This window comes from Odontomachus brunneus, unplaced genomic scaffold, assembly GCF_010583005.1.
Source record: "Odontomachus brunneus isolate Ranch 3 - 2012 unplaced genomic scaffold, Obru_v1 Obru_scaffold_071, whole genome shotgun sequence".
Taxonomy (NCBI): Eukaryota; Metazoa; Arthropoda; class Insecta; order Hymenoptera; family Formicidae; genus Odontomachus; species Odontomachus brunneus.
Genome location: NW_022639521.1, coordinates 1,248,688 through 1,268,667, shown reverse-complemented (window position 1 = coordinate 1,268,667; position 19,980 = coordinate 1,248,688). Strand labels below are relative to the sequence as shown.

The window sequence follows — 19,980 nt, the reverse complement described above, 5'->3', positions numbered from 1 at the left end:
CATTATGCGTCTAACAGACGTTCTGTTTCTTTTAGATACTTTTTAGACATCTTTAAGATATCTGTAATATGTAATGTCTGAGTATAGTAATATATATACATGCAATGAACAATGTTCTATATCTTTCCTCATGAAAAACACTTAATGAACTGCGATAATATAAGTTTTTTCAAGTAATTAAATTCAAGCTAGTGCTATTTCTCGTATATAATTATATCATCATTTCAAAAATTTTACCTTCAATAATGTGCAAAATAGATTTTTTTCATGTGTCTTCCATATATTTTTATTAAAACATATTAAAAAAGTTTAAGTTTAGTTATATCACTTTCCTTTGAAAAACAATTATCTTTATCACACGTGTAACGATTGAAAGATTCTTTCATGCTTTTTGCGAATTATTATCGCATTTCTATGTGGGCAATGTCTCTGTCTGGGACAAATTAAAAATGGTAGCACAAATACTTAAAGATATGTCCTCATACAATAAGAATTTTATTGGCGCATAAAAGTAGTCATCTGAGGTCAAAACATTACAATATTGTAGTAACATTTTGGATATCGTGAAAAAAGCTATTTACTTTGCAAGAAAGTGAATGCGATTAATGCGGAATTATTGTTATAAGTATTTTAATTGCTTCTTTTGCCCAGAAGCAAACATAATTAATTTGGAATTACTGTAGTAAATATATTAATTATAGCGTAAGAAATCGATATTTCTTAAAATTGCATAGTTTTGAAATCATGTAGTTTTAAGGAATACTCATTTATTACGACATAATTATAATCTAAATATTTGTTACAGTAATTTTGGATTAATTATGTTCATTTTCTGATAAAATAAATAGAAATTTTCAAAGTAATATTATCGCAATATTGCCACAATTTTCATGACATTAGATAAACTGGAGCAAACGGAAATTATTCGCAAGCTATCGAGAAATTTAATGTATAAAGAAATGATGCTCACGATATAAATAAAATATTACATGTTTAGCCGTTATTGAAATTTGATTATAGAATTTTACTGGTAATCAATGTATATAGTTCGTAATATTTTTGTATATAAATATTGGATTGTGTCAACATTTTCAAACTCAAGTAGAAGCACTTCGTTAGTAAACATTTCGTTAGTGTCCTCTGAACAGTTGTCCACCGCTATCTACAAACAATATATAAGTTCTTAAAGCTTAAGCTTTCGAGTTTCATAAGTTATTTTCAAAAATTATTACTTGTAAAAAGAACGTCGCTAAACGTCAATTACATACATACACGCACACACACACACACGCATACTGCATTGAGAGTGCAAGAGGATATGGCAGAGTATATGGCAGAGGATATGGAAAAAGACATGGAAGAGGAGACAGATAAATTGCTACCTCCGCTTTCACATTATAACAACTTTTTCCATCCTAATCTTTGTCATGTCTGTAAGTCGACAGACCAGTGCAAACTGAGCCGTTGCATGAAGTGCGAAATGATCTTTTACTGCAGCGAGGAGCACAGATTGTTGGACCAGAAAGAACATATAGAGATCTGCCAGGCTATAGAAAATGTTATTAAGCAACGAAACATATGGAACAGTCGTAACATGGGGCTGACACAATGGGCTCAATTTAGATTGTTGAATATGAATGCTTTGCAATCTATGGTACAACGTACATTGAAGATATATGAAAAGGAAATATTCTTAAATCCAAAATCATGTTATATTTGCCGCGAACAGCAAAATCTAGTGGAAATTTGTCACGAATGCAAATCTATCAACATGTGTCCTGATCACATATCCGTTCGTAACAATCATGACTGTCAAATGCGACGACGTTTGCTTGCAATAAATATGTTTGTAGCCGCTACGGATGAGGATGAACGAATTCCGGAAAAGCTTCTTTATTTCAAAGAAAATATTAATGACATGAAATCATTTATTGCAGAAAGTTTAAATCATTCAGGTATTTGGCCACTTGAATTTTACATATATAGTGAATACTTCTCAAGGCCGTTGACGCTGTTTTATGGGATGAAGCAAATTTGCAAATTTCCAAATTTATCAAAACTTCCGATGCATGACACATTTGTCATTCATATTATAGATGAACATTTCAAGGAGTTTTTATTTATCGATATCCAGTTAGTACATTATTTAAAGAGAATGCAGTTGAATACTTTATCAGCTTGGGAAATCATTTTACACAAATTTCCTTACATCAAAAATCTGATAATTATAATGATAAAACCAGGATTATTTGATAATGCTGTAAACATAAAGCTTTGTGATGTTTGTAGACGTAAACAAAAAAGTTTATGTTATAGATATATTTCTAAAGAGTATCATGAATATACAAAGAGTCCAGGTTATATGAAACCAAATGTGATTATAAGATATGATGGAGAACTAAAGATTAACCAGAAAACGATATTAAATTTACGAGCAATGCAGCGTGAATACTGCCCTCTACTTTTAGCTTCTTCGTCAGAAATCATGACACAAGATAACATACTTAATATACAGGAAATGTTAGACTTACAATTAACACCTATTTTTAATAATAAAAATAAATTCAAAACTTATAGACCAGTCAAAGATTATATAAATGATTCTGTGTTCGTTCCTCAACAGTATTTAATTGTCTATAAAAACCTATATTCATCGAACTAAAGGCAATAATGATAAATGATAATTATATCGTTACTCTGGTGGTATAACTGTAAATATACAAGACACAATGCTTGAATAAATAGATTTTCTAGATTTTTTAATTTTAATTTTTTAAAGTTGATTTCAAAGACATTTTGTTTAATTTTATTGTTTTCTCCTTGTTCTTTTTTGATGTACTAAATGTACTATATATTAAAGTACTAAATAAATATGCTGGCTGCATTTTTAATATGTAATATGTTTTTCAAGCTTAGGTTTTCCAACCTGAGCTAGTAGTATTTCTTGCTTAAATCGCTACTTTGGAAAATTTATTCTGTGTAATTATATTCTGTGTAATTATTCTGTTTAATTGTATACTGTGAAAAATACATTCCTTTCATATATATATTGTGTATTCCATAACTCTTTATTAAAGTATGTTAAAGGAGCATTATACATAAGTTTTTATATTATTACCTTCTGAAAAATACATATCTTTGTCATGTACGATAGTGTAACGGCCGCAGCACGTTTTATAGGAAATATAAAATATTGTATTTATGTGTGGGAAATATGTCTATTTGAGACAAGTTGAAAATGGTAGGACGCATACTTAAAGGACGATATATAAGCTTCTATATTTAAGATCGTTTTAAGTGCAACTCGAGATGTGCTAAGATTAATGAAACGAGCTGTACAACAAGAATTTTATCATTATGCATTTTTTATTCTTGCACACTTTGTAGGTAATATCGTCGCATTCCTTCGGGAAAGAGTCATGCCCTTCGAGTATTGAGTTAAATGATAATCGTACAAACCCTTCATTCCATTCCTAATTTTATATAAAATATGTTTGATTTTATACTTACAATTAAATCCTTAAAAATATATAATACTAATTCTTATTGTTCTAAGAAATGTTATAGATTTTAAAAAAATGTAGAAGACACGTATTTTTTGCTCCATATTATACAAAGCTCATTCATATAATTACTTAAGAAATTAAGGGTAATCCGTAAAGTAAAAATTCTCCAAATCAACAATGCTAAGAAAAATTAAAAAGAATGTCAAAAAGTGTGGCGAAAAATGTCGATGATCAATGGGACAACTGTAAAAACGTCATATCAGACGTCATATCTGATAGCCTTTAGGATATTTTTAACAAAATTTACATAATCGTAGATGTAAAACGTAAACTTTAGCTGAAGGAGTAATTAGGATATTGCTCTAGGTTCCTGTACTCTGGAAAAACACAGCACAGATGGAAAATTTAATTACAAGTAAAACGAAGAAGGATACGACTTGTTAAAATTCCAATTACTTAGTTTGAATCCTACGGTTATTTCTGTCTTCTTCTAGATGTAACCTAAAGCATTATCCTGATCGACTTTCAGTTAAAGTCTACGTTTTACATCTACGACTACGGCAATTTGTATGAAAACTCTTATGCTTATCTCGTCGGCACTTTGTTTCAACAAAGATAATTTCATCATACTTACGAATTTAAACTATAATATAGATATACTATTATAAGTTTACCCGTTATTGAAATTTGACTATGGAATTTTATTGGTAATCAATGTATACAGTTGGTAATATCTTTATATAAATATTGGATTGTGTCAACATTTTCAAACTCAAGTAGGAGCACTTGTAAACATTTTATTAGTGTCTTCTGAACAGTTGTCGAATCACTATCTACAATTAATATATAGGTTCTTAAAGCTTAAGCTTTGAGTTTCATACGTTATTTTCAAAAATTATACTTGTAGAAGTAACGTCAGTTACATATATACACAGACACACACACACACACGCATATTGCATTGAGAGTAATTACAGAGGATATGGCAGAAGATATGACACAGGATGTGGTAGAGGATGTGGCAGAAGAGGAACATGATTTATTACCTCCGCTTATACATTATAACAATTTTTTCCATCCTAATCTTTGTCATGTTTGTAAGTCGGCAGAACAGAACAAGCTGAGACCTTGCATGAAGTGCAAAATGATCTTTTACTGCAGCGAGAACCATAGACTGTTCGACCAAGTGGAACATAAAGACATCTGCCAGGCTATAGAAAATATAATTAAGCAACGAAATATATGGGATAGTCGTGACATGAATCCGGATCAATGGGCTAACTTTAGAATATCGAATATGAATATTTTTAAGAGTAAGCTGCAACGTAGATTGAAGAGGAATGAAATGGAAATATTCTTAAATGTAAAATCATGTTTTATTTGCCGCGAACAGCAAAATCTAGTTGACATTTGTCATGTCTGTAAATCTATCAACATGTGCTCTAACCACAAATTCATTAGTGAAGACCATGACTGTAAAATACGAGAAGTTTTTCTCAAAATAAATATCTTTGTAGCCGGTAGGAATGAGGATCGAAAAATTCCGAGAAGGCTTCTTTATTTACAACCAGGTGTTAATGACATGACATCACTTATTCAAGAAAACTTAAATTATTCAGGTTCAAATTTTTGGCCACTTCAATTTCACATATATAGTGAAAACCTTACAAAGCCGTTGACGCTGTTTTACGGGGTGAAGGTTGCATATTTACAAGAACATCTGCCGATGCGTGGTAACTTTGTCATTCATGTTATAGATGAATACTTCCAGTTCTCGAATACTTTATCAGCTTGGGAAATCATTTTACACGAATTTTCTGACATCACAGATCTGACAATTATAATAATAAATTCAAAATTCTGCGATAATTTTATAAACGTAGAGCTTTGTTATACTTGCAGAATAAAGCAGAAAAATATACAATATGAATCTATTTCTATGGAGTATTATAAATATAGAAAAATATCGACTTTTAAGTGTGCAGATGTGATTATAGGATATGATGTAGAATTGCGGAATAATCAGATAACGATGTTAAATTTACGAGCAATGCAGTTTGAATGCTGCCCTATATTTTTAGCTTCTTCGTCAAAAATTACGACGCAGTGTAACATAATTAATATACAGGAAATGTTACGCTTACACTTAGCACCAATTTTTAATAATATAAATAAATTCCCATCTTATAGACCAGTGAGGGATTATAAAAATGATACTGTTGTTTTTCCTCAGCAGTATTTAATTGTCTACTTGCACCTATGGTCAAATCAGGAATGAATATTATGAATATCAGAAATATCAGAATATCAGAAATGAATATTAGAAATGAATATTATTAGATGATAATTATATCGTTACTCTGGTAGTATAATTGTAAATATACAAGATACAGTGCTTAGACGATTCGTTTTTTGAGAATTTTTGGATTTTTATTTTAAAACTGACTTCGAAGTATGTTTCATTTAGTTTTATTGTTTTCTCCTTGTTTTGTTGTTGTTGTACTAAATGTATTTTGTATTAAAGTACTAAATAAATATACTTCATGCATTTTTAATATGTATTAATGATATATATCATTAATAGTAAAAGTATTTTCAGATACACAAGTTAATACAGAGGAACTGAATGATATGATACTTCGTTCGTAATAAATTTGCATTTAATTACCGACAGTAATATATGCTTTTCAAGCTTAGGTTTTCCAACCTAAGTTAGTGACATCTCTTGCGTAAAATTATATCGCTACTTTGGAAAGTTTATTGTTAATTGTATACTGTGCAAAATATATTCTTCTTATATATATATTGTGTAGTCCATATATTTTTATTAAAATATATTAAAGGAGCATTATATATAAGCTTTTATATTATCACCTTCTGAAAAACACGTATCTTTGTCATGTATGACGGTGTAATGGCCGTTGCACATTTTATAGAAAATATTATTGTATTTCTGTGTGGGAAATGTATCTATCAGGGACAAATTAAAAATGGTAGGACGCATACTTAAAGGACGGTATATAGTGTGAAAAATAAATCTTACTGAGTATATAATATTGTATTTAAGATCATTTTAAGTGCAACTCGAGATGTTCTGTGACTAATAAAACGAGCTGCACAACAAGAATTTTATCATTATGCATTCTTGATTTTTGCACACTTTGTGGATAATATCGTCGCATTCCTTCAAGAAAGGATCATTCGCTTTGAGTATTGAGATAGATGATAATCGTACAAAACTTTCAGGTAATTATGAATAAAATTGTTGATCTCATACATTGTAATCATCTTGACATATGTTATCAAGGTCATGATCCTGAGTAACATGCAAAAGATTTCACTGTTGCTCGTTGTATGTTAAAAAGTTATTAAAGTTTACCATTTTTATGTGATAATTCGAACCTTCGCGCTTTGTCAGTTGTTATTCATGTACGGTTTACTCTATTTCAATAGGCAGCTGTATTTTTCTTTGTACTTTACATCCTTCATAAGTTGTTATTCGCTTAATGTGTTACAATACATCAGAGATTTAACATTAAATTTCAAAATAAAACTGTATGAGGGAGTTTCTAAATATTTGTAATAATTATGAACTTGTTAATTACTTAATAGAGCCTAAAATTAGTAAAATCAAACCAATTATTATGTTTATATTATATTTTAAATGTATTATTTATTAATTTTTCAGTAAACATCGAGCTAAAATCTCGATTTGTGAAAATTTAAAGTTTTTTAAGCACGTACACACATACATACACACACACTGCTCGCCCGCCCGCCCGGGCTCGCGGTGTATGCGTGTGTTCCTATTATATTTGACAGAGGGGGAGAGTCAAGTCTGTTGTACTTAAGCTAAACAGTGAGAATTTCTCACAAGAGTGTGAAAAAAAGTGTGTATTTATGAAACTTCAAATATAATAGGAACACACGCACATGTATTTACGTGTACTGTTTACGATATTTTAAAGTATGCTATGTACCGCAATTACGTTCCGTTTATAAAAGGTTTTGTCAATAATTCTTTACAAACGACGAGCGACAGTTAAAATCTTTTGCACATTACTCAGAATAATGACATTGACAACGTATGTCAAGGTGATTGAAATCTATGAAGTCGCCAATATTATATATAATTACTTTAATAATTACCTTAATTTTTATTGTTCTAAAAAATGTTATAGATTAAAAAAAATATAGGAGACTTGTATTTTTTGCTTACGTGCTAATTTGCGTATTCGAAAGAATACGTCAGAAATATAATATTTAAGTATATATATTTAAATATTATATCTAGAATATAATATATGTAATCTAAACATGCAGTTTAAGTCGAATATGTTTAATTTATAGGAAATAATCTCATCAAAACAATAGCATATAAGAAAAATGTGCGATATAAAAGTTTTATAACATTTTATATGTTATATATTTATATGTTTTATATTACTTATAGTGCGTTTAAAATTTCAAAAAATGTGTAAAATTTTTAATTGGCTTTCTGTCCCCTGTTATTATTGTAAATTTAATACGTTCTCTACCAAGGTAATACATGTGTAACATATCGATCTCTCACGCGGGATCTGACGTAAACGTCACAAAGTGTGACAGCGATTACTTTCCGTTCAATGTCCACATAAACAAAGTTTATTTATATACTTACTTAAGAAATGAAAGGTAATCTGTAAGGGAAAAATTCTCCGAATCAATCGTGTTAGGAAAGATGTAAGGGGGATGTCAAAAAGTGTGACGAAAAATGATCGATGGAACGACTGCAATAACGTCGTGCCTAATAGCTTTTAGAATTTTCTTAAAAAAAAATTTATTAATCATAGATGTAAAACATAAACTTTAGCTGAAGAAATAATTATGATATTGCTCTAAGCTCCTGTATTCTGGAAGAAAATAGCACAGACGGTAAATCTAATCACAAGTAAAACAAAACACGATTCGATTTATTCAAATCCCAATTACTTAGTTTAAATCATGCACGGTTACTTCTGTCTTCTTCTAAATGCAACCTAAAGCATTATCCTGATCGATCCTTCAGTTAAAGTCTACGTTTTACATCTATGATTACGGCAATTTGTATGAAAAATCTTATGCTTATTTCGTTGGCACTTTGTTTCAACAAGAATAATTTCACCATACATAGAGAGAACGATTTGGTTGAATCAAATAAACGCTTCTTTGGAATAGTCCAAACGAATTTTTCGATTGATCGAATAAAATTTTGTTTAAAATAACAAAAATATTTATTTGCGGCTTAGTTCCAAAGAAATATTTTTGTTGTGTCAACCTAATAATTTGATTGGACTATTCCAAAGAAACATTTATTTGATTCAATAAATCATCCTTTTGGTGTACTTACAAATTTAAAATATAATATAAATACACTATTATAAGTTTACCCGTTATTGAAATTTGATTATGGAATCTTACTGCTAATCAATACATATAGTTCGTATCTTTACATAAATATTGGATCATGTCAACATTCTCAAACTCAAATAGGAGCACTTGTAAACATTTTATTAGTGTTCTCTGGACAGTTGCCGAATTGCTATCTACAATCAATGTATAAATTCTCAAAGCTTAAACTTCCGAGTTTCATATGTTATTTTCAAAAATTGTTATACTTGTAAAAAGAACGTCCCTAAACGTTTGGTACATATATATATATACGCATACATATGCACGCATACTGCATTGAGAGTAATCACAGAAAATATGGCAGAGAATGAGGCACATAACAAACAACTTCCGCTTTTATATTACAACGATTTTTTCCATCCTAATCTTTGTCATGTTTGTAAGTCGGCAGGACAGAGCAAGCTCAGTCGTTGCATGAAGTGCAAAATGGTCTTTTACTGCAGCGAAAACCATAGGCTGTTGGACGAAATGGAACATAAAGAAATTTGCCAGGCAATAGAAAATGTTATTGAGCAAAAAAACATATGGGACAGTCGTAACATGAACCCGGAAGAATGGGCTATCTTTAGATGGTCAAATGTGAATGCTTTGAAGAGTACACTGCAACGTAGATTGAGGAGGAATGAAACGGAAATATTCTTAAATGCAAAATCATGTTTTATTTGTCGCGAACAGCATAATATAGACATTTGTCACGTCTGCAAATCTATCAACATGTGCTCTGATCACAAATCCCTTAGTAAAAGCCATAAATGTGCAATGAGGGAACTTTTTCTTGAAATAAATATCTTTACAGCCAATATGAATAAGGATCTACCAATTCCGGAAAGGCTTCTTCATTTGAAACCAACCACTAATAATATGAAATCATTTATTGAAGAAAGCTTAGATTATTCAGAGAGTACAAATCGTTGGCCACTTAAATTTTACATATATAGTGAAAATTTGTCAAAGCCGTTGACGCTGCTTTACGGGATGAACGTTGCAAATTTATTACCACATCTATCGATGCATGATACCTTTGTCATTCATATTATAGGTGAAAACTTCGAGTTCTGGAAATCTTTATCAGCTTGGGAAATCATGTTGCACGAACTTTCTCACATCACAAACCTGATAATTATCATGAAAGATCCAAGACTTTGGGATAATACTATAAACATACAGCTTTGTGATATTTGCACACGTAACCAGAAAACATTATTGTATGAATCTATTGCTAAGGAGTATCATGAATATACAGAAAGATCGATTTATGGGACTGCAGATGTGATTATAGGATATGATGTAGAATTGCAGAATAACCAGATAACGATGTTAAATTTACAAGCAATGCAGCGTGAACACTGCCCTGTACTTTTAACTTCTTCGTCAACAATTATGACGCAGTATAACATAATTAATATAAGGAATATGTTAAAGTTCCACTTAGAACCAATTTTTAATAATATAAATAAATTCCCATCTTATAGACCAGTGATGGATTATAAAAGAGATACTGTTGTCTTTCCTCATCAGTATTTAATTGTCTATCAGGACCTATAAGCAAACGAAATCAATAATATTAGATAATAATTATGTCGTTACTCTGGTGGTATAACTATAAATATGCAGGATACAATGCTTGAATAAATGGATTTTTGAGAATTTTCCGATTTTTTATTATTTTAAAGCTGATTTCGAAGACATGTTTTGTTTAATTTTATTGCTCTCTCCTTGTTCTTTTTTTTAGTATACTAAAAAAAAAGTAAAAATGTACTATGTATTAAAGTACTAAATGTACTATGTATTAAAGTACTAAATAAATATACTTAATGCATTTTTAATATGTATCAATAATATATATTATTAATAGTATAAGTATTTTTAGATGCATGAGATAATACCGAGAGACAGAATGATATGATACTTCGTTCGTACATGCATTTTATTATCGACAGTAATATGTTTTTCAAGCTGAGGTTTTCCAACCTAAGCTAGTGGTATTTCTTGCCTAAATCGTTACTTTGGAAAGTTTACTGTTAATTGTATACTGTGAAAAATATATTCTTCTCATATATATTGTATATTCCATATACTTTTATTAAAGTATGTGAAAAGAGCATTATACGTAAGTTTTTATATTATCACCTTCTGAAAAACACGTATCTTTGTTATATATGATGGTATAATGGCCGTTGCATGTTATATAGGAAATATTATTGCATTTCCGTATGAGAAATATATCTATTTGGGACAAGTTAAAAATGGTAGGACGCATAATTAAAGGATGATATATAGTTTCTGTATTTAAGATCGTTTTAAGTGCAACTCGAGATGTTTTGTGACCAATGAAGCGAGCTCTACAACAAAAATTTTATCAGTATATTCTTGATTCTTGCGCACTTTGTGGATAATATCGCATTCCTTCGGGAAAGAGTCATTCCCTTTGAACATTGAGTTAAATGATAATCGTACAACACCTTATCCTGTTCCTAATTTTATATAAAATATGTTTGATTTTATACTTACAATATGTTATGTTTGATTTTATACTTACAACTTATATGTTTGATTTTATACTTACAACGAAATCCTTAGAAATGTACGATACTAATTCTTATTGTACTAAGAAATATTATAGATTTAAAAAAAATATAGGGGATTCGTATTTTTTTTGCTTATGTGCTAATTTTTATGTTCGGAAGAATACGTCAGAAGTATAATATTTAAGTATATATATTTAAGTATTATATTTAGAGTTTAATTTATGTAATGTGATAATGTTATTTAAGTCAAATATATTTAATTTACAGAAAAACAATCTCTTCGAAACAATAGCATATGAAAAAGTGTTTCATATGAACGTTTTATGACATTTTAGATTGCTCATAGTGAGTTTAGAATTTCCGAAATTGTGTCAATTCTTAAATGTTTTCCTGTCGCTCTTATTATTGTAAATTTAACATGTTTTCTAACAAGGTCACATACGTGTGACATATCGATCTCTCACGACACAAATTTTGACAGCGATAACTTTTCATTCGATATCCACAGTAATAAATTCATATAATTACTTAAAAAATGAAAGATAATCCGTAAAGGAAAAACTCTGAAAATCAACCGTGTTAGGAAAGATATAAAAGGAATGTCAAAAAGTGTGACGAAATATATCGGGGATCGATGGATGAACTGTAGAAACATCATGTCTGATAGCTATTAGGATTTTAAGGATTTTCTTCTTAGAAAAAAAATTTACATAATCCTAGATGTAAATCGTAATTCGCTTTAGCTGAAGAGCTAATTAGGATATTGCTCTAGATTCCTATACTTTGGCAGAAGACAGCACAGACGGTAAATCTAATAACAAGTAAAAGGAAATTCGATTCGACTTATAAAAATTCTAATTACTTAGTTTAAAACACGCACGGTTACTTCTATCTTCTTCTAAATGCAACCTAAAGCATTATCCTGATCGGTCTTTCAGTTAAAGTTTACGTTTTACATTTACGGCAATTAGTATGAAAATTCTTATGCTTATCTCGTCAACACTTTGTTCCAACAAGGATAACTTCATCATACTTAGGAGTTTAAGCTATATCATAAATATTATATAACTATTATAAGTCTACCTGTTATTGAAATTTGATTATGGAATTCTATTGGTAACTAAGTACTGGTACTTCAATGTATATAATTCGTAATATCTTTGTATAAATATTGAATTGTGTCAACAGTTTCAAACTCAAGTAGGAGCACATGTAAACATTTCATTAGTGTCCTCTGGACAGTTGTAGAATCGCTATCTACAATCAATATATAAGTTCTTAAAGCTTAAACTTTCGAGTTTCATACGTTATTTTCAAAAATTGTTATACTTGTAGAAAAGACGTCCATAAATGTCAGTTACATATATACGAACATTTATATGAACACATATGCACGCATACTGCATTGAGAGTAATCGCAGGAAATATGGCAGAGGATATGTCAAAAGATATGACAGAGGATGTGGCAGAGAATATGGCGGAGGAGGAACATGACCTACGACCTCCCCTTTTACATTACAACAACTTTTTCCATCCTAATCTTTGTCATGTTTGTAAGTCGACAGAACAGAACAAGCTGAGACCTTGCATGAAGTGCAAAATGATCTTTTACTGCAGCGAGAACCATAGACTGTTTGACCAAGTGGAACATAAAGACATCTGCCAAGCTATAGAAAATGTAATTAAGCAAAAAGATATATGGAGTAGTCGTAAAATGAACCCGAAAGAATGGATTAACTTTAGAGGCTCGAATGTAGATGCTTTGAAGAGTATGCTGCAACGTAAATTGAAGAAGTATGAAATGGAATTATTTTTAAATGTAAAATCATGTTTTATTTGCCGCGAACAGCAAAATCTAGTTGACATTTGTTACATTTGCAAATCTATCAACATGTGCTCTGATCATAAATCAATTAGTAAAAGCCATAACTGTGAAATGAGAAAACTTTCTCTTGAAATAAATATTTTTGCAGCCGGTAATGGTGAGCATCAACGAATTCCGACAGAGCTTCTTCATTTAAAATCAAACATTAATGACATGAAATCATTTATTGAAGAAAGTTTAGATTATTCAGAGAGTATAAATCGTTGGCCACTTAAATTTTACATGTATAGTGAAAACTTCTCAAAGCCGTTGACGCTGCTTTACGGGATAAAGGTTGCAAATTTATCACCACTTCTGCCAATGCATGGTACCTTTGTCATTCATATTATATATGGAAACTTTGTGCTCTACAAACTTTCATTAGCTTGGGAAATCATGTTGCACGAACTTTCTCACATCACAAATCTGATAATTATAATAATAGAGCCAATACTCGGGGATAATGCTATAAACATACAGCTTTGTGATATTTGCACACATAGCAAGAAAAGTTTACAGTATATAATTATTTCTAAGAATTATCATGAATATAGAGAGAGTGTGACTTTTAAAAGAGCAAATCTGATTATAGTATATGATGCAGAATTGCAGAATAACCAGATAACGGTATTAAATTTACAAGCAATGCAGCGTGAACACTGCCCTGTACTTTTAACTTCTTCATCAGAATATGTGACTCAAAATAACATAATTAATATACAGGAAATGTTAGGCTTACACTTAGCACCAATTTTTAATAATATAAATAAATTCTTATCTCATAGACCAATCAGGGATTATGTGAATGACAATGTGTTCATTCCTTGTCAGTATCTAATTGTCTATCAGGGCCTATATTCAACCAAACGAAATCAATAATATTAGATGATAATTTTGTCGTTTCTCTGGTGGTATAATTGTAAATATGCAGGATACAATGCTTGGATGAATGGATTTTTGAGAATTTTCCGATTTCTTATTATTTTAAAGCTGATTTCGAAGACATGTTTTGTTTAGTTTTATTGCTCTCTCCTTGTTCTTTTTTTAGTGTACTAAATATACTATGTATTAAAGTATTAAATAAATATACTTGATGCATTTTCAATATGTATTAATAATATATATTATTAATAGTATAAGTATTTTTAGCTGAATGAGATAACACCGAGAGACAGAATGATATAATACTTCTTTCGTAATATGCATTTAATTATCTACAGTAATATGTTTTTCAAGCTTAGGTTTTCCAACTATTTCTTGCCTAAATCGCTACTTGGAAAGTTTATTGTTAATTGTATACTGTGCAAAATACATTCTTCTCATATATATTGTGTATTCCATATATTTTTATTAAAGTTTGTTAAAGGAGCATTATATATAAGCTTTTATATTATCACCTTCTGAAAAACACATATCTTTGTCATGTATAACGGTAACGGCCGTTGCACGTTTTATAGGAAATATAAAATATTGTATTTATGTGTGGGAAATATATCTATCTGGGACAAGTTGAAAATGGTAGGACACATACTTAGAGGGCGGTATGTAGTCCCTATATTTAAGATTATTTTAAATGCAACTCAGTTGCTTTGATGCTACACCATTCACCAGATCGACAGTTACTCTAAAGTTTCTACCAGCCGTGTCCGTTTCTAGCTGATCGTTTTTCATGACTGTTAATTCATTCGGCAAGCGGGAATGTGTCAAAATAGAAGTGACATTTTGAAAGTTTTTCGTGTTAATATTTTATTTTAATATTCTCACAATATTTTCTCTAAAACTATTCGTTATTTGATAAGCGCTCCAGAATATTAATAAGCATCCTACTGTACTATATTAGAAAAAAATATTTTAAGTAAAAAAAGTATTTAAAAATATTTTTTTATTTACTTTTAACATTCTTACTCTTCTTCTACTGGTTGCGCGTTACACGTGAACGGATAGTCTTCTGATAAAAACATGTATGTAAGAAACGTCAAGCTGTCAAAATGTTACTTCTGTTTTGACACATTTCCGCTTGCCTGATGAATCAACAGTCATGGAAAACGATCAGCTAGAAACGGACACGGATGGTTGAAATTTTCTAGTAATTATCAATCTAGAGAATGATATAGCATCAATGCAATTGGATGTACTGTGACCAATGAAACGAGCTGTACAATAAGAATTGTATCATTACGCGCTCATGATACTTGTGGATAATTTCGTCACATTCTTTCGGGAAAGAATTCCTGAATGTCATTCTCTTCGAGCATTGAGCTAAAATGATTATCGTATAAAGCTTTCATTCTATTCGTAATTTTTATATAAAATATGTTTGATTTAATACTTACAACTAAATCTTTAGAAATGTACAATACTAATTTTTATTGTTTTAAGAACAGTTATAGATTAAAGAAAAATATAGAAGACTTGTATTTTTTGTTTACATGCTAATTTGCGTGTACGAAAAAATGCATCAGAAGTATAATGTTTAAGTATATATATTGAAGCATTATATCTCGAATGTAATATATGTAATGTAAACATGTAATTTAAGTCAAATATGTTTAATTTATAGGAAATAATCTCATCAAAACAATAGCATATAAGAAAGTGTGTGATATAAAAATTCTACGATATTTTATATTGCTTATAGTGCATTTAGAATTTTCAAAAATATGTCAATTTTTAATTGCCTTTCTGTCCCTCTCATTCTTATAAATTTAACACGTTCTCTACCAAGGTCGCATACGTGTGACATATCGATTTCTCACGAGGGATCTCGCAAACGTCACAAAGTGTGACAGCGATAACTTCTCGTTCGATTTCCATATGAACAAAGCTCATATAAATATTCATATAATTAAGAAATAAAGGATCATCTATAAAGGAAAAATTCTCCAAATCAACCATGTTAAGAAAGATGTAAAGGGGATGTCAAAAAATGTGGCGAAAAATGTCGATGATCGATGGACCGACTGTAAAAACGTCATATCAGACGTTATGTCTGATAGTCTTTAGGATTTTCTTAAAAAAAATTTACATAATCGTAGATATAAAATATAAACTTTAGCTGAAGAGCTAATCAGGATATTACTCTAAGTACTCTGGCAAAAGACAGCACGAACGGTAAATCTAATAACAAGTAAAAAGAAATTCTATTCGACTTATTAAAATTCCAATTACTTAGTTTAAAACACGCACGGTTACTTCTGTCTTCTTTTAGATGCAACTTAAAGCATTATCCTGATCGATCCTTCAATTAAACGTTTTGCATCTACGTTTACGGTCATTTGTATGAAAACTCTTATGATTATCTCATCGACGCTTTGCTCCAACAAAGATAATTTCATCATACGAGTTTAAATTATAATATAAATACACTATTATAAGTGTACCCGTTATTGAAATTTGATTATGAAATTATACTGGGAATCAATGTATATAGTTCGTAATATCTTTGTATAAATATTGGGTTGTGTCAACATTTTCATGCTCAAGTAGGAGCACATGTAAACATTTCATTAGTGTCCTCTGGACAGTTGTTGAATCTACAATCAATATATAAGTTCTTAAAGCTTAAGCTTTCGAGTTTGATACGTTATTTTCAAAAATTGTTGTATTTGTAAAAAGAACGTTCCTAAACGTCAGTTACATACATACACGCATTAACACGCACGCATACCGCATTGAGAGTAATGACAGAAAATATGGAAGAGTGTAAGTCAGAAAATATGGCAGACGATATGACAAAGGATGTGACAGAGATTGTGGCAGACTTTATGGCAGATTTTATGGCAAAGAATCTGACAGAAGATATGGCAGAGTATATGGTATTGGATGAGGAAGAGGATATGGCAGAGGATGTGGCAGAGGATGTGGCAGAGGATGTGGCAGAGGATGTGGCAGAGGATGTGGCAGAAGATGTGATAGAGGATGTGGCAGAGGAGGCACATAACTTACTACTTTCGCGTTTAAATTATAACATTTTTTTCCACCCCAATCTTTGTCATGTTTGTAAGTCGGCAGAACAGAACAAGCTGAGACCTTGCATGAAGTGCAAAATGATCTTTTACTGCAGCGAGGAGCACAGGCTGTTGGACGAAAAGAAACATCAAGAGATCTGCCAGATTATAAAAAATATTATTGAGGAAAAAAACGTGTGGCAGAATCGTAACATGGAGCCGCAGAAATGGTTTGATTTGAGATGGTCGAATATGAATGATTTGCAGCGAATGGTACAACGTAGATTGAGGCGCAATGAAACGGAAATATTCTTAAATGTGAAATCATGTTTTATTTGCCGCGAACAGCAAAATCTAGTTGATATTTGTCACGTCTGCAAATCTATCAACATGTGCGCTATTCACACAGCCATTAATAAAAACCATAACTGTGAAATGCGAAAACTTTCTCTTGAAATAAACATATTTACAGCCGGTAGGGATGAGGATCAAGTAATTCCGGCAAAGCTTCTTTATTTAAAACCAAACATTCCTGACATGAAATCATTTATTGAAAAAAGCTTAAATTATTCAAAGAGTTCAAATTCTTGGCCACTTCAATTTTACGTATATAGTGAAATCTTCGCAAGGCCGTTGACGCTGCTTTACGGGTTGAAGGTTGTAAATTTATCACAACTTCTGTCGATACATGATACCTTTGTCATTCATGTTATAAATGGACACTTCAACCTCTCGAATAATTTATTAGCTTGGGAAATCATTTTACACGAATTTCCTCGCATCACAAATCTGATAATTATAATGATAAGTTCAACACTCTGGGATAATACTAGAGACATACAGCTTTGTGATATTTGCACACGTAATCGGAAAAGGTTACGGTATAGATACGTTTCTAAGGAGTATCATGAATATATAGGGACTTCGATTTATATGCGACCAGTTGTGATTATAGGATATGATGGGGAATTGGATAATAACAATACATCGACATTAAATGCACGAGCAATGCAGCGTGAATATTGCCCGGTACTTTTAGCTTCTTCGTCAGTAATTGAGACACAAAGGAACATCCTTTATATGCAGGAAGTGTTAAACATACACTTAACACCAATTTTTAATAATAAGAATAAATTTCCATCTCATAGACCAATCAGAGATTATGTGAATGACACTGTGTACATTCCTCAGCTGTATTTAATTGTCTATCAAAACCTGGTTACCACAACAAATTGAGTAATACTAGATGATAATTATTCGGTTACTCTGGTGATATAATTATAAATATACAAGACACAATGCTTGGACGAATGGATTTTTGAGAATTTTTTATTTTTTATTATTTTAAAGCTGATTTCGAAAACATGTTTTGTTTAGTTTTATTGCTTTCTCCTCGTTCTTTTTTTGATGTATTAAATGTATTGTGTATTAAAATACTAAATAAATATACTAGGTGCGTTTTTAATACGTTACTATATTACCATATATACTAATATGTTACTATATTACTATATATGTTAATATATGTTATATATGCTTTTAATATGTTACTATATTACTATATATGTTAATACTATTACTGTATATTATTAAATCATCCTGCAAACTTTTCCTATAACTTTAAATTTAGTTGTAATGATATCGTAATCTTCTTTGAAATTTTCTTAAAACCAAATACGCATTTGATATATACAAGCTGAAACTTTTTATAAAATAAATATTTCCGCTCTAATCGATAACTTAAGATATAAATTTTGAAATTTTTTATTATTTCTGTTACACATTAAGCACAATAATTCAATTAGTTTTTGCATACTTACTCTTATTATGTAAAAAAATTTGTAATTCTGTGCAGCCAATGTGATGTAAACTTTACAGAAAAAGGTCAGTATCTTTTGGTAAAGTTTTCAAGTATGGCGTCCCTTAAAACTTTTGTTACGGATGAAAAATAAATAACATTAACCTTCTGAGAACCGTTATTTTTTTATCGACTTTTTTATTTTAAGAGCTAGAACCTTTTTGTCAATGTCATTGGATTGAATGGGAAAAAAGCTGACACCGTCGTCGCATCGATATATCGGCTTCCGATCCTCCAAAGGTTAAAGAACAAAACTCTTGGTACAATATTATGTACAAGTTTGAACATGGTTTCTCACATATTTTCACTTGAGTTAAGAAAACAATAAAAAGTATTTGTTTAGTATTGTTCAGTATATTTCAATCAGAATCAGCCCGATGATTAAGGCTTGGCAATTTTCTTATAGTAAAAATTATCTTTTTGAACAATTAATAGAGATATCAGGATAGTGCACTCAAAGTTTGTTCATTAATATCTTTTCTTATTATTACATAGTTAAGTTTTACGTCGACAGTTTAATAGTATAATTATTTATTATTAGGCTGTTTATCTCATTGCACTCTTCTTTGAGCCTCTTTTTCTTTCTTTCCTTTTAATTATGAGACTTGAGTCTCTATTTTATTGTTCTCTTTTTGATGGCTTAGTGTTTAAACATCGAGGTATATTCTAACTTGTTTCTCCATTGTTGTTTACGTATCATGTCATTGTATCTGATTTTAATAAAAAAAAGTGCTAGTGTTATTAACTAATAAGAGAAAATCTGCATGTTATGTGGTCTTGCTTCTCTATTCATGGTTTAATTATTAGAGATAATGTAGCATTTGGATTCTTTATTACTTTTACGAGT

The 19,980-nt window shown here is 30.3% G+C and overlaps 5 protein-coding genes across 9 annotated transcripts in view; 4 read left to right on the top strand and 1 right to left on the bottom strand.

Annotated features, from left to right (window-relative positions):
- LOC116846861 (four and a half LIM domains protein 2) overlaps positions 1–19,980 on the bottom strand; it is a 642,247-nt gene that overhangs the window by 294,791 nt on the left and 327,476 nt on the right. The window lies entirely within an intron of this gene.
- On the top strand, positions 1,097–3,097 carry LOC116846867. The gene has a single exon (XM_032821247.1). The coding sequence runs from the start codon at positions 1,319–1,321 to the stop codon at positions 2,660–2,662; it is 1,344 nt and encodes a 447-aa protein (XP_032677138.1). The 5' UTR covers positions 1,097–1,318; the 3' UTR covers positions 2,663–3,097.
- Positions 8,853–10,975, top strand: LOC116846896. The gene has a single exon (XM_032821292.1). The coding sequence runs from the start codon at positions 9,234–9,236 to the stop codon at positions 10,479–10,481; it is 1,248 nt and encodes a 415-aa protein (XP_032677183.1). The 5' UTR covers positions 8,853–9,233; the 3' UTR covers positions 10,482–10,975.
- Positions 12,651–14,697, top strand: LOC116846901. The gene is made up of 2 exons (XM_032821305.1): positions 12,651–13,258; positions 13,438–14,697. The coding sequence occupies exons 1-2, from the start codon at positions 12,891–12,893 to the stop codon at positions 13,442–13,444; spliced, it is 375 nt and encodes a 124-aa protein (XP_032677196.1). The 5' UTR covers positions 12,651–12,890; the 3' UTR covers positions 13,445–14,697.
- On the top strand, positions 16,803–19,252 carry LOC116846865. The gene has a single exon (XM_032821241.1). It carries the CDS (start codon positions 17,009–17,011, stop codon positions 18,509–18,511), a length of 1,503 nt encoding a protein of 500 aa, XP_032677132.1. The 5' UTR covers positions 16,803–17,008; the 3' UTR covers positions 18,512–19,252.

What these genes read in the sequence shown, in the direction of transcription:
- LOC116846867 (XM_032821247.1), top strand. Translation starts at nt 1,319, where the DNA reads ATGGCAGAGTATATGGCAGAGGATATGGAAAAAGACATGGAAGAGGAG.
- LOC116846896 (XM_032821292.1), top strand. Translation starts at nt 9,234, where the DNA reads ATGGCAGAGAATGAGGCACATAACAAACAACTTCCGCTTTTATATTAC.
- LOC116846901 (XM_032821305.1), top strand. Translation starts at nt 12,891, where the DNA reads ATGGCAGAGGATATGTCAAAAGATATGACAGAGGATGTGGCAGAGAAT.
- LOC116846865 (XM_032821241.1), top strand. Translation starts at nt 17,009, where the DNA reads ATGACAGAAAATATGGAAGAGTGTAAGTCAGAAAATATGGCAGACGAT.